The sequence below is a fragment of the Anneissia japonica genome, unplaced genomic scaffold (assembly GCF_011630105.1).
Source record: "Anneissia japonica isolate Jap-2015-1 unplaced genomic scaffold, ASM1163010v1 scaffold2392_len1475705_cov187, whole genome shotgun sequence".
Lineage (NCBI taxonomy): Eukaryota > Metazoa > Echinodermata > Crinoidea > Comatulida > Comatulidae > Anneissia > Anneissia japonica.
In genome coordinates, this window is record NW_022751777.1 from 599,570 (window position 1) to 619,760 (window position 20,191).

Below are 20,191 nucleotides of genomic sequence, written 5' to 3' on the forward strand. Positions count from 1 at the left end.
GGGAAGATGTGGGGTTTAGATTTATCCCCACAGGAAATTCCATTTTAATCAAAAGGAAAAATATTTCCCACTGCATGCTTAATTCAAACCCAATCTTGAAAGTATTTGTACAGTATGTCGGCTATTAGCTTTTCATTAAAATCAAACCCTGGGCTTTTGCCCGTAGGAAATGCTGGTAAGTAAAACTGGGCATAAAGTTGGAGGTGGGCCTATACATGAGATTGGTTTATACACAAGGAACTACGATAACAAAATAAAATTTGACTTTACTCACTGGATATGATGGTATATGCGGCTCTGGCACAGGCTTAAAAGTGGACTTCAGTTTCTTATAAACTACCCAAATAATGATCATTGTCAGAGCAGCTAACGGAATAGCCAACCCAAGGTACAATAAGTAACTTCTTTTCGAACTACTTTTTATTTCTGTAAAAAACAGAATAAACATTAGTCAGAAATTGTCCATATACACAGCCCTTGTAGTGGGTGTACTTCGACTGTGGAAGCTTGTCTGATTCATCTCCACAACAACCCAACTTCTCATTTAACTTCAAAACCCATTTTTATTTTCATCTTGTAATATAATTCAGTTAGAGCACAATTATTATATTGTTGTAAGTGAAAAAGCAACTTTCGAGGATCTGCTATTAATTGTGGCAGAAGAATGATATTTTTATTACCAACATTTTACACAAATTTTACACAGTAAAATATAAATACCAAAAATATATTTAAATTTTATTAATTAAACTCCCTTTAAATGAATGGATAATTCTCTTGCAGTTTACAGATGCCACAATCACAAGCAAAAATGAAACATGTATTTTTGTCTATCTCACAATAACAAACTTGACATTGCTTTCTTTGTTACTATTCTTGGTAATATTATTAAAGAAAAGGTTACAGTATTCTATACGCTTTAACGCTCCTGTACCCATCAAAGAAAGTTATCAAACGTAAACGATGGTTTCAATAAACAGATCATTTCATGGCCAAAACTGCAGATTTTATAGCAATCATTCTACACTGCACATTGAATAAACACATCCTTAACATATGATGTATGCATAGAATTTATAAATTATTCTATGGTAATTAAAGCATGGTGTATTTTTTTTTCTTTTTGCCATTACTATGGAGTTTTATCCTATTTCAGTGTTATTTTAGGATTGAGAATTAAAGTGCATTTAAAAATATGCTAAAACATTAATATAAATATTTGATTTGCTTAGTGATAGTTCAATAGGCTAATCTATTAGCTTTAAATTAAAAATTAGAATGATAAAATATCTTCCTAACCAAATGAAAGATATTTAGATAAAATTTTAATTTAATAGTTTTATTTTCAAGATTTGATGACAGATGGTAAACACATGGATACTCACCAGCGAATTTAATTCCCTTGTTATAATCATCACTATCTTTGTATGTTTTTTTGTGGATGCAATATAAATATGATGAAGACGTAGGAACTATGATAGGCCTACTGAACTACGGGAATAAGTGAGATAGCTAACATGGGAACGGCCATGGAAAGCGCCACGGCAATATTTTTTATAAGTGTCGCTGCACTTAATCGAGCATTTACGGTATACTTGAAATGTGTATTGCATCAACTTTGTCATTAATCAAAAATCTATATTTACCATTAAGGGGCATGGGAAGACCAGGGATGGTGATATTATTTTGCTTGGATTGTCCAACAGCATTATATGAGCTCAAGTAAATGGTATACATCGATTCTTTCCGTAGGCCTAAAAATGAAAAAAAAAAAAAAAGTTTTAAGTTAGAAGTTGTGTGTCTGAACAGAGGACAAAAGCAATTTGTGATACCAAAAATTGAATTAAACAAATATTTGACATTTAACCATGTTTTTTATGGAAAATCATTTCTTGCACTGTTGGAAATGAATGAGACACTGTGGCTTTTCAACACGGAAACATTTGCATGAAGGCCATGGTGTTGTCCTTTGCGTGTTTCCTGAATAAGATGTGGAGTTTTTCTTCGAAATTAACGTCAATTTAAAGTAACAGTGCCAAACACTATGTCACAAGTTTATTCAGTGAGCCTACACATTTACTTTCTAATCCATGTTAAAATATAAACATGCATTGGATCATCCTAGATACTATGCGTCCAACTAAGAACAAAAACAAGATTGGCAAACATACCATAACATAGACATACATGTAATGAAATCAATTATTACTATGATCAGGGGGTTGTTGCTATGATATTCTAGTAGTGGTGCTCATGGGAGAAAGGATTTGTAGCCGGGAAGTAATTATGTTCTATGTTCAACAACAGGCTGGCACTTCCTTTGCTTGCAAACATTTGAAGGCCTCAAGTCATGGTAAGGTTAAAGAACTTGCTCAATGCTTGTATTTAATATGCTATCCTACATTCAATCAGCTAAATTGTTTCTCCGGTAAGGGCAAAATTGAATACTATTATTTAGTTGAATTTGATAATTCAACTAATCTACTAATAATAATTAATTATGTTTGAAATTTATCAGGTTTCTAAGGCTTATATGCTAAATCTTTCATTATTAAGATTGTTAAAGGCCTACATAATTTAAAAGATAGTAAAATTAACTTAAAGCCCATCAAACTAATTCCAATGCCATTGGCCTTAAGGCCTACGCCCTTGGACCCTCCCATGGTACTTGGAAGCCCAAGGTGACACAACTACGCTCCAACAGCTTACATGGCCACTGTCTAGCAAATTCTGCCACCACAAACAGGAAAAGATCCCAACCCGTTAGAAAAATTCTGGTTCTGCCCCTGACAAATGGTATCTACAAATTTAATTTTATATACAGTAAATATACAAATACATAGAAAAATCTATATACTATATAATTGGAGTATATCCCCAGGCAGTTGAGAGTGTATGCTCCAACTGGGTGGGCCACTAGTCTACCGTTCTCCCAGAAATTTGCTGGTACAGTACCCACTGATACAGCTGGGTAGACTGAACCTGCCTTACTCAAGGACCCAAGCAAAATGCACATCACAGGACTAAAACCCTGACACCAAGGTTAGGAAACCAAACCATTCCTACTGCGCAAAAACTGCTTCTAATTTGAATAGAAAAATTGTAAAATATATGAAAAATACCTTTTACGTAATAGCTGGTTCTGTTAGGTGAAATATCTGTAGGCGTACACTCTTCTGCTTCTTTGCAAACTACGACACGGTAACCAAGTAGTGGGCTACAGGTCTGGGTCAAAGGTATAGGCTGACAAGACAAAATACATATAAAGCATGAAGGCATTTTTTCCATTATGTAACAAGATGGCAATAGCATATAGAATAGAAAAAATGAGATTTCAAATTCAAATTCAAAAATAACATTTATTTCCTTGAAAACGTGAATTACAATCTTCTTTGAAATGTAACAAATAAATAAGTATTGAAGGGGGCACAATTCTGAAAAGCAGAGATTGTGATGGATGTGCCCTAGACATTTAACAACACATTAACAAGAAAAAAAACCAATTAAAGTTAATAGGCTATTTTTTTTGTATTGTTATATACATACATAGATAATTGTACCTCCATCTGACACTTTAGTACAGAGTCGAGTCATTTTCTACTATTTATATTAATATCAATATATATGGTATATGTTACAAAAAATGGTAAATTATATAAAACCTCAAAAATGAAAATAGTTCATAATAAAAGTCAATCATGATATATTTTATGTGGATCTTAACAAATACAAATTCAATCACAATATAATTTTCTACATTATCGTAATAACATACTATTATACATGCATTTTTTTATAATAATATTAATAATAATAATAATAATAATAATAATAATAATAAATATTATTATTATTGGTTTTTAACTATTGTGTTAGATTTTACATTTACTGCTGTGTTCTTGTGTTCTGTGTACCATAATTTTCTTGGTTTTTTATTGGGCATTTTTGACTTTCTTTCAGAATTCCAATAATTGTTATTATTGACTTGCATTTTTACTGACTATGTAACCATATTTTTCTATATTGTTGTCATTATTTTAAACTTAATTTTGTAATATTAATTTGAAGTGTCAAGAAACCAATAAACAAACAAACTATTCAGGAATTGAATACAACCCCCAAGTTGTTGTCATATTTTAACAGTGGTATCCCTTTAAACATGGAGGTATAAAATACCTCCATGCTTTAAATATTCAACATAAACATGGCATGGCAGAGTTAACACCTTCCATAATCTACAACTTTCTCTCACTGTGTTATTTGTAAATCATTTCCTATCTTTTGTAGGAGATAATTTACAGTTTAAATACAACATTAAATGGTTTGTCCTTGACTCGGAACAGGAAGATATTCAATACAATAAAGCAAACATAAAAAATATTAAGTGGAGCAAAGCTTGAACTGTTGCATGATTCAAACCAGCAAAATTCTGAGTGTTTTCATATGCTCTGCCAAATAAATAACCCTAGTTAGTAATACTTGCACTTTTTGTGGTAGTAATACTTGTACTTTCTTGCTGAAGGGGCTCCTGAACGGAACCTCTTATAATTTTTTGTCAAATAGGGCAGAGAACTCTGCAGCGGAATCATCAAAGACAATAACTGAAGTATGAGAAGATGTGCAAAATTAACAGCAGAGTAAATTGCATAGAAGTTGTGGAAACATATGGACGGATGAGGAAAACGACCTTCGGAGTATAATTATTACTTTGTTATAGTCAAGTATTATAGTCAAAAATATGACAATTCAAGAAACAAAATGAGAGTTCACGATTTTATGTAAAAAATCAAGCCAACAATATAACTGGGAGTTGCTTGAAAATTTTGTTAACAATCCTGTAGTAATAATAATAATAAATTAATAATAATAATAATAGTATGACAATAACATTGTCATAAGATGGTGCATTTTTTTATACCAGTAGGCTTACTATAGTATGTCACACTCTCAAAAATTTTTTTGACAAAAGCTGTTGTATGCCCATATAATTGTCCTCATGACCAAATTTAATCATGTCTTATGTGTATGGTCAAATAAAATATGATATTTTTGGACAGGGCTTTATATACAGGATGACCCTTCCTGCATATCCCAGTGAGCACTCTTTCAAATAAAAGAATTGATCACACTATATATGTGTGTGATGCTGCCCTCTATAAATCCCAATTACAATAATAACAAAATTGTTTTTCTTATAGACTATGTAAAAAAATCACACTATGTATAATTTTCAACCTCGAAGGAGAGACAAAAAAAGACAAAAAACATTCAAAATGTTAATAATGTTGCTTATTAATGCGATATACCAAATGTCAGAATAATCAGGAAATGCTCATAATTTTCAGATAAAATCATGTGGAAGAAAATTATGATCAAAGTATGTGCGTTCTTTTGTCACAATGTCAAACCACAACAATCATATATAGTGATTAATTGTACTACTCAATTGATCGAAATATGTTAATGCCAACGCTGTTACTTCTCACTCATCATATCCAGACAAATCAATCAAATCATGATATTCTTGTGTCAAATGTCTAATTTTAAACAATATCAACTAAAATCTAATTTGGGCCGATATAGAGGTGACATGAGGTAAAGACCTTTATGTAAATAATAATGAGTTATAATATATAAAAGTGACAGAATTGTGAGTTTGATAAAACTTACCTTCCATGTTAATAGAACTATCCGACCTCCAGCCTTGCCTTGTAGGTCCTGAATATCTATGTCACGCAACTCCCCAATTGGAGCTGTTAAAGAAAAAATACAATTTTGTTATAATTAGGCAGGTAAGATGATGATGGGGTGGGAGGACTGATGGAAGGTCAGTTGAAGTGTAATCCTTTTGTATTCCACTTGTTGATTACCATTGAATTAAATTCATAATTACTCATTTTTAGTTCAAGCCACCACTGCATCAAGTAATATGTACTTGAGCTTGGAGATATTATTTGCCATGCTGGATTTGCCCAGAACCCACCCCCTCCCTCCCAAGTCGCCTACTGCTAACCCTGAGGCTCTATGACCAAGTCGTCACAATTTATAAGTTCTGCCAGTTTGTAATTTTTCAAAATGTTTAAATGCATCAAAAATCAGTTACCTCATACTGAATTTGTAATGTAGAGATTAATATGACAATCAAGATACTTGCGGTTATCGTACAAGGTTAACTCTAATGTAGTTTATTTCCTATTGTAACATGGTTCCAGTATGGAAGTCATAATGCACCAATACATTCTGTTATTTCATGTGTGTGTCCGCTTTGGTTTACCGCTTTGACCAAGGAACAGTAAAAACAGCTTAAAGAAACTCTTAAGTTAAACAGCATTTTGATTGCTTTGCCATGTAATCTGTTATTGTCACTGTACAAATCGCATTTCTAAAGGTCAAACTCACTAAATTTCCTGCTTCTATTTTCAATATAATTTAAGCTATTGTAATCAATTAAAAATTCCAAAAATTCACATTTACGATAAAAAAGCATTATTAATCATGAGATGTGTCAAGTTATTCTCAGTACCAATTCTTTAACATGTTTTACTTTTTTTATGCAGTTTATATTTTGATTTTTAACATTAATTTGCAAGTATCAAAATGGTATTTGTGTATTTTGTTTGTGTATTACTTGCTATATTTCCATATTGTTATAAATAACATTTCTTCCCTTAACACTAATCTTGATACCCTTAACAAAATTACTATTATTTAAATTTTAAAATTCTTTGCATATAGAATAAAGTACTGCTAATACAGTAATACGGTATTAGTAGTTCAGAATATTAGGCTGTGATGGCAATTAGGTGGAAAAAATTGAAAAAAAAAAAATTGAAAAAAATCTGATATGAAAGTAGCAGAGATTAAAATGTTTACTTTTCAAAAACAAGCCAAACATGGAAAGGTTAATTTAGCCTCACCAAAATAATGAGGTTAATAATTTAAAATGCCACATACAAGCTGTTCATTCTGAGGCTTAATAATGACACTCCTGATTGCAAGAATGACGTCACCTGGGAGAACTCGACACTTGAAGCATATTACAAGTAATTAGGAGATGTAAACAACCTAATGTTATCAGAGAGCTAGAGAGGAAGTAATTTGCCAAAAGAGAAGCCAACTAAATATAACCATTTCCTTGAGATTGTATTCAATAAGCAGACAAAAAAACTAAAACTGATTAAGATGAGGTAGAAAAGGTTTATCTGGTCTTTTTTTCAAACAACTACTGAATTCTATGTAGACTGAACACTGAATGCAGGAAAAATAAAAACCACTCTGATTTGAAAGTAGCAGAGATAAAATGTTTACTTTACAAAAACATTCCAAACACGGACAGATTAATTTAATCAGTAATAGTACACATGGTGAACACAATTTTTCTTTCATCTTATTTGTGTAAACTCTCATTCTTATATTAAACAAACATTCTTTTAGTTTTACAGTTGGAAGGGATTTCATAGCATAGTAAAAAAGATATACATAAGGTCCCTGGACCGGGCCCCTCTATTTTATATTCCTGGATCCACCATTGAAACCGATGATAATAGCTGTATCTTCAAAAACTGAAATGAAAAGTAAATCACCTGGAAAGAGTAAATATGGAAGGAAGGAAAAACACCTGGCGTTAGACTGCGATAGCAGACCTCGTGGAATAAATCTTACATGGGGTGATATACAACATACAAGCGACAAGAACAGGTGGACCGAACCACAAACCCTATCTAAATAGATGTCTCAGAGAGCATGAATAAGATTTAAGTTAGTATATATTAATTAGTTATGTATTAAGTAATCTGTATTCTACTATTTTTCATTGCTAAGATTTAAAATATATATTATTAATTACTCTTTATTAATATTTGAGTCATTAGATAAATTCTGATGTGAGACAATGACATACTAACTGAATTCTATTAATAGTTAATAATTAGTTGGACGTTATAGCTGAAATTGCCACATCTCCAAATTAAAACATTGCCCACAATTAAATAAAAATTGACAATTTTTTTCTGAAATACCTAGCTGAACTGTTTTTACAGACACTACATTCGACCATGCACTTTGCTTCCCTGTCGCACCGAAAGTTTTACCAATGATCTTGATGTAGTAGATGGAACAGTGATACAGAAGGCTGGTCACTTTAAGCGCGTAAGGAGGGCCTCGGACACGGCTACCCTGAATCTAGTACATAAAAAAAAAAAAATTTAATTACATCGTATATTACTGACAAGGAATTCAATATTCTAGGCAGGTGTACTTCATTACCGTAGTAACAAAATGCCAACAGATAAGTGATAATATTCACAATCAAGCTGGAGCGATAATGGTTTTATCTATTACAAATTTTGTAATTGACTTTATCATGTTCATCTTGTCATATATAATTTAATCTACAATGCATAGACCATGGATTAAAGAGACTGTGTATTATCATGGTATTATTTACTATGCATAGACACCTGGTATTAAGCAAACTCTTTCCAAACCACCAGACCATGTACAGTATACAGTAATACTATTGCTTCTACAACTTAAAAAATATGTACAATTTTTATTGGATACAAATTTGTAGGATATACAACATTAATATTTCTTTTACATCCAATAAAAAAGGCAAATTCTGAGCAAACAAGAGTAAGGCTCAATTTTGTTTTGATTAAATGACAAAGTTTGAATGTCATTTTCATCTTTTGTCAATATTTCAGGTCAGTCATTTTCAAGTAAACATCACATATTTATTTGTCTCAAATTGATTATTTTTAAGCAAACTTTAACCATAAGATTTTCAAGCAAATTTTAACCATCCAGAAATATTTTCACTCCTGCCTGAAATGTATGAAATTGTAGGTCCTTTGATATTTGGTTTATATATTTTTATCTACTTGACTTGAACCCCCAATTCATTCATAATCTTGTATTATGTTGTTTTGTGAACAATTTCAGTGATAGCCTAGTGCATCACTGCAGCCTGAAATCTAAGGATTACCTCAGACCATACAAGCCAATTTCTATGCAGCCACAACTACATAATAGTGTTCCCTCTGTCACTCCATATGAACAGATCAGACCTCACAAAAGTAAAAATTCACAATTTACAAAATTTTATTACTTCAGTATCTTCCAATTTAGTTGGTGGTTTTGTAATGTCATAAATGAAAGCCATTAAACACTTGATCCTTGTTTTGAACGACAGAGTTCAGAGGTCATATTCCTCATACCCATCAGGCTTTAATCATTTTAGGTTAATCATCCAAGTAAAGTTGAATTGTTTCCCACCCACCCATTCCCATTTCCTATAATATGCAGCTGGTGTATATTTCTTTTTCAAGGCATCCCATTGGGGTTTTAAAATGTATATCTTCTTGTTCTCTTCACATTTTCATGCGCATTCATTGTGAAGTTGACATATTTTTACTCCACAAAAATAGTTTTACCACCAGACACTTATCTTCTTCAATATCAGTAAATTTATTTGGTGCCCGAGTATATACTGTATATCAAAATATAAATTGGTCAGTCTAGTTTGCGCAGTCAGAGATGGTCGGCAAACTAGACTGGCGTGTCAATCACTCACAATTTTAACACAAACTTTAAGATATACAGTATGTGTACAGGTGGCTCTCCTGCAGACAGTCTACGAGCTAGAGGATTTAAATACATTTATTGTTCATCTTTAAAATGCTGAGTTAGACTAACATGGCTACACTTCCTATTCATTTTGATGAATATTTAAATTATATACTGTGTATATTTAAGTTATTATTACCCTTTAGTTTAGATTTATTCAGTTCATCCAAATTTTTTTTTTTTGTAAACATTGAAAAATAAACAAATGACAATTTTATTTAAACTAACTAATGATTAACTAATAACCTGAAAATTGAAAGTCAGAAAATAATTTTCATAGCAAAACATACTATGTTGTTCTATGTTGGTAATCAATTTAGGATTTCAAATCCTAAATTACTTGAGTAATGGTTGCATCATAGTAGCACTGAACATTATTTATGCTGTGGATATTGGTGCTTTACAAATATCTGTTGATTGATTCATTGACAGATTGGAAGTAGAAAGTCTCTAAATCAATAAACACTGTTTTAACTTGTGTTCCAAATGAAGTTGATAACTTACAGTAAAACCTTGAATTGAAGCCCAGTGGGCTTAATCTCGAGATGAAGCCCATCTCGAATTGAAACCTCCCTCTTTAGTTTGCAAAATTAGCCCCAAAAAGAAGCCCATCGCAAAAAGAAATCCATGGGCTTCTTTTCAAAATAGCACGGATTCTTTTTGAGATAGTACAGTACATACATTGTGCATGAATTTCAGAAAGCAAAATAAATTAAAAACAAGCTTGGTTTATACATTAGTTTAGGTGAGTTAATGCAAATTATTAAATACACTCCATCATACAGAGATTGATGTTAAAATGACTTATTTATCGTTTAATTGTACAAATTCACAAAATTTACAGCATTCATTTTGAAAAGAAGCCCTCCCCCCACCCCTCTTTACTTTGCAAAAGTAGTCTCGAAAAGAAGCCCATCTCTAAAAGTAGCCCATCTTAAAAAGAAGCCCATCCAAAGTTAGCAAAAAGAAAGAAGAAGCCCAGGGCTTCAATTCGAGGTTTTACGGTATGTAATTATTTTAAACTGATCATTCCAATGTTTTGAATCTTTAAACGTTTTCCAAATCTTAACCCCTCTTACCTCTTCCCATTTGTCAGGTGGGTTAAACTGCGAACGATATCGGATTAGGTATGTGAGTAGGTTCTCTTTTGCCACAGGCCAATCTTTTGGAACCTCCCACGTTACTTGAAAAGAGTTACTGGACACAGGTTTCACTTGGACATCATTGGGTGGGTTTGGAATGGCTAAGAAAAAACAAAACGATGCAGAGAATTTGGCAAGTGTAAACATAGTGCATATCAAAATGGTTCACTGTAGATTGGAGCATATTTATTTATTTATTCTGTCTTTAAACTGATAGCACATTTATTGACGCAGCACTGATTTTACAAATGAACCACATAAATGAATTTTTTTTAAATGCATATAAGAAATATAAATAAAATGAACAGTAATTAAAAGAAAAAATATATGTACATATATACAAACATAAATAAAAGGAAAAGAACCAATTAATTTAATTGCTGCATATAAATTGCTGCATTATATAAATTGCACATTTAAAAACAGCACATACAGTAAAATGGCACATATATAAAGGAACACAAATGGCCCATATAATGTGTTAAAGTCATATAAGTCTGTAAATTTGTATAATTTACCACTGCTTTAACATAAATTGTAGCATACACAATGTATATAAAACAACTACAGAAGTACATAAATTCTTGGTTAACTTTTGTATGTCGATCATTTAAGATATGACTGCTGTTTAACCTTTATGAATTTGATTTCAGCTAGTATCGCAAGTATTTTACCAAATACAAATATTCAGATGTTCAGAATGTAAAAAGACAGAATTATTTTATTTTTCACCTTCAGAGATACCTTCAATCATGCCAAAATTTAACTTAACCCCGACTGCTTTCCGATCAAATGATTTCCGGAAGTACTGTTGAAAGGCCTACAGCAAATGGTGAAATTCAAATTCAAATTTATGGAAATATGAACTCATCAGTACACATGGTTAATGAAAAAGGAGAGATTTTTTCACTTTAAAACCTTAAATTTCCAAAGGGCATTTAGTTGTGCTACATTTATTAATAATAAATGCTATGTCAATGTCATTATTTTAATATTAACATATGAAATGAAAGTACCCTAAACTAACTCTTCCATTACAGGTATACTACTACAAGAAATGCTCTTTTTTTTGTAACATTTTGATAATTATTTCACTATCTGTTCCCTTTGTACCCGTAAAAGATAAAATAACTGAAGGCATGACATACAAGATCTATACACTATAATGACCGCTAAATCATTTCGATTTGCACAATCTTCTACGGTGAACTATATGCATACTCAGTGTATAAAAATGTAAAATAGAAGGAAATTTACGTCATTTGAACATCATCACTTTTTTATTGAAGGCCATTTACCATGTTGAACTAACACTGTAAATCCATCCTACAAGTTCAACTAGACTATTACAGTAATAAAAAGTATTTCATATAAAGACATGAAAAGCAACAACAATAATAATGGTAGCTAACACTTGTACAAGGATAATTTATTTTTGTTGGTTACCATCTCATTTTGTGAAAAAAATTAACTATGAATTATGAATGTAGACAAAATCAACCATCTGATTTTGTCAATCTGGTTTTGTAAGTAATATTTTAATGACAGGCAGATATAGAAATTAATATAAAATTAACAGAAAACAGAGAACAGAGATATGTTAGATGTTTCTGCATGACATAGATTCTGTAAAGTAATCGCTTATATAGTTTCTTTCACTATACAATTGGCAGATTGTCTAAACAGATGCTAATGATCTGCTATACACATGCTGCATCGACATTTTGTTATTGACAATTCAGATTATTATGTTTATTACTTCATTTTGTATGCTGTTTAATCAACGCTTACCAGTAGAACAATTACACTGAATATATTTAATATTCTGATTTTTAACTATGAACTCTATTCAATTTATAAATTGTTGACTCTTTGGCAAATGGAGAGGTTTTTCTTTTGGTACTAATGCTATACAAACATTTATACAGGTACATAAGTGTATAAATGAATGTTTATCTATAGTATTAATACTACTATATATACATTCAGTTACTGTACTCGTATCGATATCAATCTACATATGTGATAAGTTTGCTGTGGGAAAGTTGTTAATGTGTGAAAGTGATCAATGATACTGGAATTAACTACTCATAAATAACATCTGTTATATAAGAACACTTGCGCTGAACTATTCCCCTTTAAGAAACTGATTGGATCATTTTTTACATTTAAATTGATGTCTCTTCTCGTAGGGATGAATATAATGTATCAGACATTTTGGCAGGGTTCGTGACCCACTGGGTCAGTAATATTAATCATATAAGTAATCATTATATATCAGTGTATCAATGCCATAACCTAATACATTTATACTGATAAAAACTGAACACAGCTGGAACAATTAGCTGATATTTTTTCAAACACAGTTATCTATCAAACAGAACTAACTCGATTGATATATTAATAAACCTTGGGATCTGTTTACATCTTCAGTAAATCTTTTATGGCATGATATGAAATAAGATTCCCCACTCCTATAATTTTAAATGGTAAAAAGACTAGTTTACAAGTAAAATTCTGATCAACTACTGTATATATTTTATGTTAATGAATGAAGTGAAAATCAATTTATAAATATATAGACATACAACAGAAATTTAGTTACAAATTCAGTCAATAATTTTGTTTAAAAGGACTTTGGTTTTTGGAGAATAAGGATTAATCTTAATAGTAATCAAACTCTATGTAGCATCTTTAATCTAACTTACCTCAGAGAGAAGTAATCGACAACTATTAAATAATGAGACACTGTTCTTTTTATGTGTAATGTAAAAGAATAATTTCTGAAGGAAACCTTTTATATAAACCGATAATTAGCAAAGAAAGTGAAAAGCAATTTCATTTGTAATTGTGTCAACCAATCAAACAAAAGAGTAGAAATTGGTTCATGCAAGAATGCATGTATAAAATATTAAAATACAAGGTACAAAGATAATATCATTGTCATATGTCAAACACATGAAATACTAAATTGTTCTAGTCTGTTCCAAAATGAAAAAAACCGTATATTCTTGCATAATAAGAAGATCCGCGTATATATATGGACGATTTTTGTATGTCTGGCGTATAAGACGACCCCTCACGTTTGACAGTCAGAATTCCTACTTTTTGCAGCTGGAAGCCAAATGTAGGGCTAATAATCCAAATAATACCATTTTATTAGCTTTTAAATGTTCATCAAAATCTTATTTCCCTGGATTTAAAATTGCATTCATTCATATTAACAGCTTCATTTCAGTTAGTAAATTTGAGTGTCACGGACAATCCACATAAGACAAACATGATTTAAAAATAATACTAAAAACATAAAACATAAACTATCTATTAGTTGTGTCATTCCATGGCAAATCAATGGAGGCATGGAAGAAAAATGTAAATGTCAGTCGATTGGACTGATATATTTTGAGATACAAACATCTAAAAAGTTGGGCGTGGCATCCTTAAGTGTGGCCAATATGATTATTTTTCTAATTCTTTGATTGCTGAATCCTCACAACATTTTACTATAGTCACCTATAAAGCTAAAATTCACTATACTAGTTTAACATTTAGAGTACCAGTAGATTAAAATTTTGCACTCAATTCAGTACTTAAAATAAAACTTTTTGATTTATACCCCATCAAACATGACTCTAAAGTGGCCTGCAGCCAATTACAAGAGTCCATATCTCAAACTCACAAGCAACACAAGACATCACATTTTCTTGTGAACTACTAACTTCTGTACATGTCGGATATGGTCACAAATATACAATCCAATAGATGTACCCAGGGACTGATCTAAATAGCCGGAAAATGGTACACCAGTCTTGATGAATTCAACACGCATGTGGGGAATAATATAAAGCGGTACTGTGCCATCTGGCCCATCATTATAGCTGGAAATATTTTTGGCAACCAAAGGTTGACTGGCAGATTGAAAATCAATTGAAAACAGCTCATAAATTACCATGTTCATTATTTCATCTTGTACCAAACGGCAAATTTCTTTTAATGAAGGCAATAAAACATGTTGTATCTTGTGTCTTGTAAGTATTGTATAACTAATAATATATTTAAATCTCTTGTAAACCAGTTTCTTTTAAATACCTAACTCCTTACCTTGAGTGGCTTCATTAGCCTAATTTCGGTGAGTGTCAATAAAATATAAACCAAGTTTTCATGTTTTTAATTGGAAATTATAAGGTTTTGATACATTAACGTAAATGTTCGAATAAGTGTCGCGGCACCTATACAATTTTTGGAGGCCTCAGTGGGGCGCTTATTCGAGAGGGGCGCTTATAAAAAAAATATTGGCGTGACGCTTTCCATGCCTGTTCTCATGTTACCTATCTCATGTATTCCTGTAGTCCTATGTCAATGTAAATAAATGTTTATAAAGAAATGCTTGTGTCTTCATTGTGTTTATTCAAAAACCCAGTTTCTCAAAGTGTTTTATTACACTCTCAATTAAGCACTGTGGTGCATATTTAAGTGCGGCACTTTGTTTTTAAAGAATCAGGTTTGATGCTGTGCTTATTCAAGAGCGGCGCTTATTCGAAAATTTACGGTTTTTAAAAATGATATAATCTCTGGCTAGCTATAGATGGCTATGCCTATGGGTATTTTCTCAGTAACAAAATGGTATCATATGGTACTGTGATGTAATGATACTCTATAGTGTCTGTGTTACTGTTAATTGATATTTTGTTAATATTAATATTTAAATCAAACGTTAGCATTTTATTTTTTTGTGAAACTAAATTTTTAAATGTTCTATTTTATTTTGTAATGTTTGAATTCAGTTGTTTGTTTTTCTCATCCATTTTTATTTCTACATAAGCTACATTTATATAAGGATTATATATTTGTTGGCAACTTATATGTTGTCATGCAATGTTTATTTCTACTGGTATGTGCCAAAAAAAAAAGACTAGTACTAAATACTATGCAAATGTTTTTGTTATTTTCAAATCTTATTAACAAATTTTAAACACTGAATTTTTTTTTTTTATATTAAAATAATAATAAAAAAAATTTCATCCATATACAAAAAAAATTACCTGAAAAACATCCCCACCTATTATTTATAATAAAATGCAACTGCTGAAATATTACACTGTACCTTAAAAAAAGTGTTTTAGTTTTTATTGGCAAGTGATAGCATTTCTGTTAATTTATTAAGATATGTCTACCTACAGTGTACCTTGTTTGATCAAACAAGTCAAATTTTCTAATAGGACTTAGTAGTGGAGCATGAGAGAAAAGTCAGTCACATGAGTTGAACATGGAACTTTGGGATTAGAAGTAAGCATCTTCTTGACCGCCTAAATGCAACACCCCACTTTTATTGCTGGAGAACATTTTGCTTGTGTACAGCACTTGGGTACAAAAAAAACTTTATCTAAACATGTTTCGCTCGACCCCTCAGAAGTGTAAGCGATCAATGCTGTGGTATTGAATGTGTTTGATGTACAGAGCATTGCATAAGAATCCAATAACAAAAGTAAAGGTCTTCAGATGTTAAAATAAAAACCATTTTTATTATTATTCTTATAACAGATAAATTCTCACCACATTCTTTGGCTGAATAGTTATTAATGAAGACCATAGTTTGATTGTCTGAATGAGATTTCACTCTTAGTTGAATGTGCCTATAGTTGCCATATCCCAGGTCATGTATGTCGCAAATATAAGTCCCGTTGATCATTTTGGAGCCCTCACATACCCTAGTTGACAAATCTCTGAAAAAGAATAATTTGTAAATGGTAACCAAGGTGCAGAGAAGTTTTACTTCAAAATTCAAAATGGAGGTGAATGGTATAATATAATGTTAATGCACAATACAAAAGAGATGCAATAAGTGACACATAATAATTCCAACAGATTTAAATAAAATTTGAATTTGTGCCACATAACACTATCTTCATCCTCTAAATCCCATTCTACCTTTCTCTACCACCTCTTCATCTACTTTTCCTACACCACTGTTACTTCTACTTGATCTTCCTAAATACACCTCCCCAAATTACTGTAGACCACAGGTGATCGAAGTGCGGCCTGACAACGAATTTTTTGCTGCCCACAAAAATAAATTAAAATCCCTGTGTGGGGCCGCCAAGCCACATTGGCTAGAAAAACCTTTGTTTTTTTACTGCCCGACACCAATCACATGTAAAAAGTAATATTAAAACTGAAAATAAAGCAGTGTAAAGCAGTGCAAGGTTTTTGGAACACACTAGGAACATTGAAGTTTGGTTGCGGCCCTTGGTGTTAAATCAAAAATTCACTTTGGCCCTCCAACCAATTTTTATGCCCACCCCTGCTGTTGTAGACTTGCATTTTATTTTATTCTTACAAAAATGCACTTAATGTTGCAGTCACTATAAAAATGGATTGACTTCCTCTATAAATTATTATTCCTTAATATAAATCATTTATTTCTATTCCTAGGGCTACTGCCAAGAAATCTCCAAAATCACAACTTTTTATTTCTTCCTTAATTATATAAATATATTACAGTATAAAAAATTAAAACCACTTAACAATCCAACTACTACATAGTTTATATCGTAGCATTTCATTCTTTCAAACCATATGATAGGATACAAAATCAGAGCCAAAGAGCACTCTCTATTCCTGTTCCTACCTCACAAACTCACTTTTTTAAAAATTTGTCAATAAAATTATAATTTTAAACTTAACTGCCTAAATTATTTTGGAAAAAAACTATTGGTAAATATGAAAAACCAAAACTTAATTTCAGATAACCTCTTCTGAGGACTGTTAAAAAAAAAACCTGAAAGTCGCTAAGGCCTCATAAAAATTTAGTAGTTTATCACCATATTCAAGAAAAAAACTGAAGGAGGGAGGTTTTTCTTTTTACATTGTCATTGAGAGTGCATAGTTCTATTTGCTTAAAGTGAAAATAGATGGAAAATTTTGAAAAAGTTAATTGAAAAAACAAAACTGGAATTTTCCCAAAGTGATGATTTCAATTAAAATCTTATTTTTGGCCAATTAGCGCAACCACTAAAGACAGGAAATTTCAGATAGTATATTTCTTCCTAATTATATGAATTAAAAGCATAATAGCCAGCCAATTACTACACTGTTTACGTTCACCAATAAAATTAATTTTTATTTTCTCCTCTGTCTGGATGTTTTTGGCAAAATTATTTGCTAAATAAGAGAACAAAATGTTATTTTAAATTTTTTCCACCCTCCTCTGACAATCTATAAAAAAACATTAAAAAATGAGTTCGCGAAACAAGGTATAAAAAAGTCTCATCTAAACAAGGTATCTAAAAAAAGTTGTCTCATTGAGGGAAATGTTGACTTTAAAAAGAACAATACTTTATATTCAGATATCATTCTTACAATGTCCATTGCACTGTATAGGTTTTGTTGATTGATGGACGATCCCAGCTGCAGCGTACGGAAGTAAAGTTCACTCCCTGACACTTCAGATTCTTCGAAGCTGGAAGGTAAAATAAGAACATTCTATAAGAGAAATACATTATATTTAAAATAAAAATATGAATTAAAATTCTTAATATTTTCCAGGTGCTATAGATGTAAACATATTGTGCATGACTATGGACATATTAATTAACAGTGCTATGATTCAACCCCATTACTGCTAGATTTCTAGGTACATATAAGAATTGGTTCTAACTTAAATTTTGGTGAAAATAGCTCGCAAATACTGTACCCCTTAAACAACCATTTTAATATTGCAGTACTGTGATTTTAAATGTTTGACAGTTTTCAAATGCTAGAAGCCTCTGTGGGAGTTGCAGTAAGAAAAAGTATCATAAGGCACTTCTAGATGGCCAGAAATAGCACTCTGAATTAAATTTGAATATATTGTTCTTTTTTCTACATTTTTTTTTGTTTTTTTTGACTAGGTCCCCATTTGAATCCACCACTGATCTTCACACAGATGAAAAAATTAAAATCCTGTACAATCAAATACAATGGGTCAGTATAGCATGGATCAAACATTAACATTAACATTGTTTGATGTTTCCCGCAAATACGATACATTACAAGACTATATTCAAGTACTACGGTTAAAACAATACCAGCAAATATGTCAATCAAATACAGTCATCAAAGTACATCAAATTACCGGTAACAAAAATAATTTTCAGAGGAAAACTAAAGTTCAGCATGGCGAATACAGAGATTAGAAACAGAGGGGGATTTGGAAGGATGGTCCCAGAATACTTCAGGCAGAGGCCTGTAATTCTATGACTTGGAAGCCTGGCTAGAAATGACAATCTCAAACTCACATTTTAATGAAATTTTCTTTCTCCCCATTATTTTATAGTTTTCAAAATGCTTTAATTAACAAAGTACATTATGTCACCGATGGGATTTTAAGTTGTTGATCGTAGGCAAAATGAATTCTAGGAAAACACACTTTAAAGCATTAATTGTAAAACGAGTTTTGTTCAATTAATACTAATCTTGGTTGGTATTCTATTTCAAAATACATCCTAGCCCTATCTATGCTCCAACATGATCTAATTACTTGTATCCGAGATGCACTAGTACCACCATTTCCTTTTGAGAAGTATTTTAAAGTCTGTCCGACTATCAAGTTTCCTGTGAAAAATACTTTTGATTTGCTTATGAATATTATTTTACAGGATCCTATCCAATAATATGGGCAAAATCACATACTTATTATAGTGAGTACAAACCATAATATTGCACCAGCCTTAAATAATCAAATCCAGTGTCTGCTTTTAAATGAATTCAAATTAAGTTTAATGAACTCTTCTAATGGTGGATCACTTCAGACTGTATTTTGATATTCCATAAACTTTGATTTATTTTTAGCAATGATACAATATTACATAGAGAGATTAGCAAGTCATGGAATATTTTGCATGTTATTTAATATACACATATCAGCTGATATATATAAATGTTTGTTCATTCATAATAGCACTTGATATTGATAATGGTGATGGTCATGCACTATTAATATAATATTATAACAAAAAATGTTTGCACATGATTAGAGACACGCACTGGGTAATGTAAACACAATAACAAAAATTACATATTTTTTTGAGAAGAAATGACTGACAACCCAATTAGGCCAAAAAAACAAATTTTTTGGGAAAATCTAAAAAATTGGTAGGTCTGTAGGAAAACTTTTTTTTTTTAACAACCAAAAATGTGTTTACACCTGAAAAGTAGAAAATACACAAATACAACGATTTTAGATTTGCATCCATTAAGCAGAATAGGATAAGACTTGTCCGCCTGGCCTGGCCAAGGCTATTCCAGGCTTATTAGCTCATAAAACATATTGTTCGTTGTAGTCAAGTAAAATTTTTAAAAATGTTAAAATGACGACCTTGAATTTCGTCAAATTTGGGACGATCGGGCGTGGCGCACACATTTTTTTTTCTTTATTTGGCCTT

General features: G+C 31.3%; 1 protein-coding gene across 2 annotated transcripts in view; it reads right to left on the reverse strand.

Moving 5' to 3' along the window:
- LOC117121818 (Down syndrome cell adhesion molecule-like protein 1 homolog) overlaps positions 1 to 20,191 on the reverse strand; it is a 36,235-nt gene that overhangs the window by 4,264 nt on the left and 11,780 nt on the right. For both annotated transcript variants that reach the window (XM_033267126.1, XM_033267125.1), the window contains exons 3-10: positions 18,129 to 18,228; positions 16,323 to 16,492; positions 10,707 to 10,870; positions 8,019 to 8,181; positions 5,671 to 5,753; positions 3,123 to 3,243; positions 1,647 to 1,754; positions 275 to 426 (exon numbers count right to left, since the gene is read on the reverse strand). In XM_033267126.1, the coding sequence (XP_033123017.1) occupies positions 275 to 426; positions 1,647 to 1,754; positions 3,123 to 3,243; positions 5,671 to 5,753; positions 8,019 to 8,181; positions 10,707 to 10,870; positions 16,323 to 16,492; positions 18,129 to 18,228 (1,061 nt within the window). The remainder of the gene's footprint in view (positions 1 to 274; positions 427 to 1,646; positions 1,755 to 3,122; positions 3,244 to 5,670; positions 5,754 to 8,018; positions 8,182 to 10,706; positions 10,871 to 16,322; positions 16,493 to 18,128; positions 18,229 to 20,191) is intronic.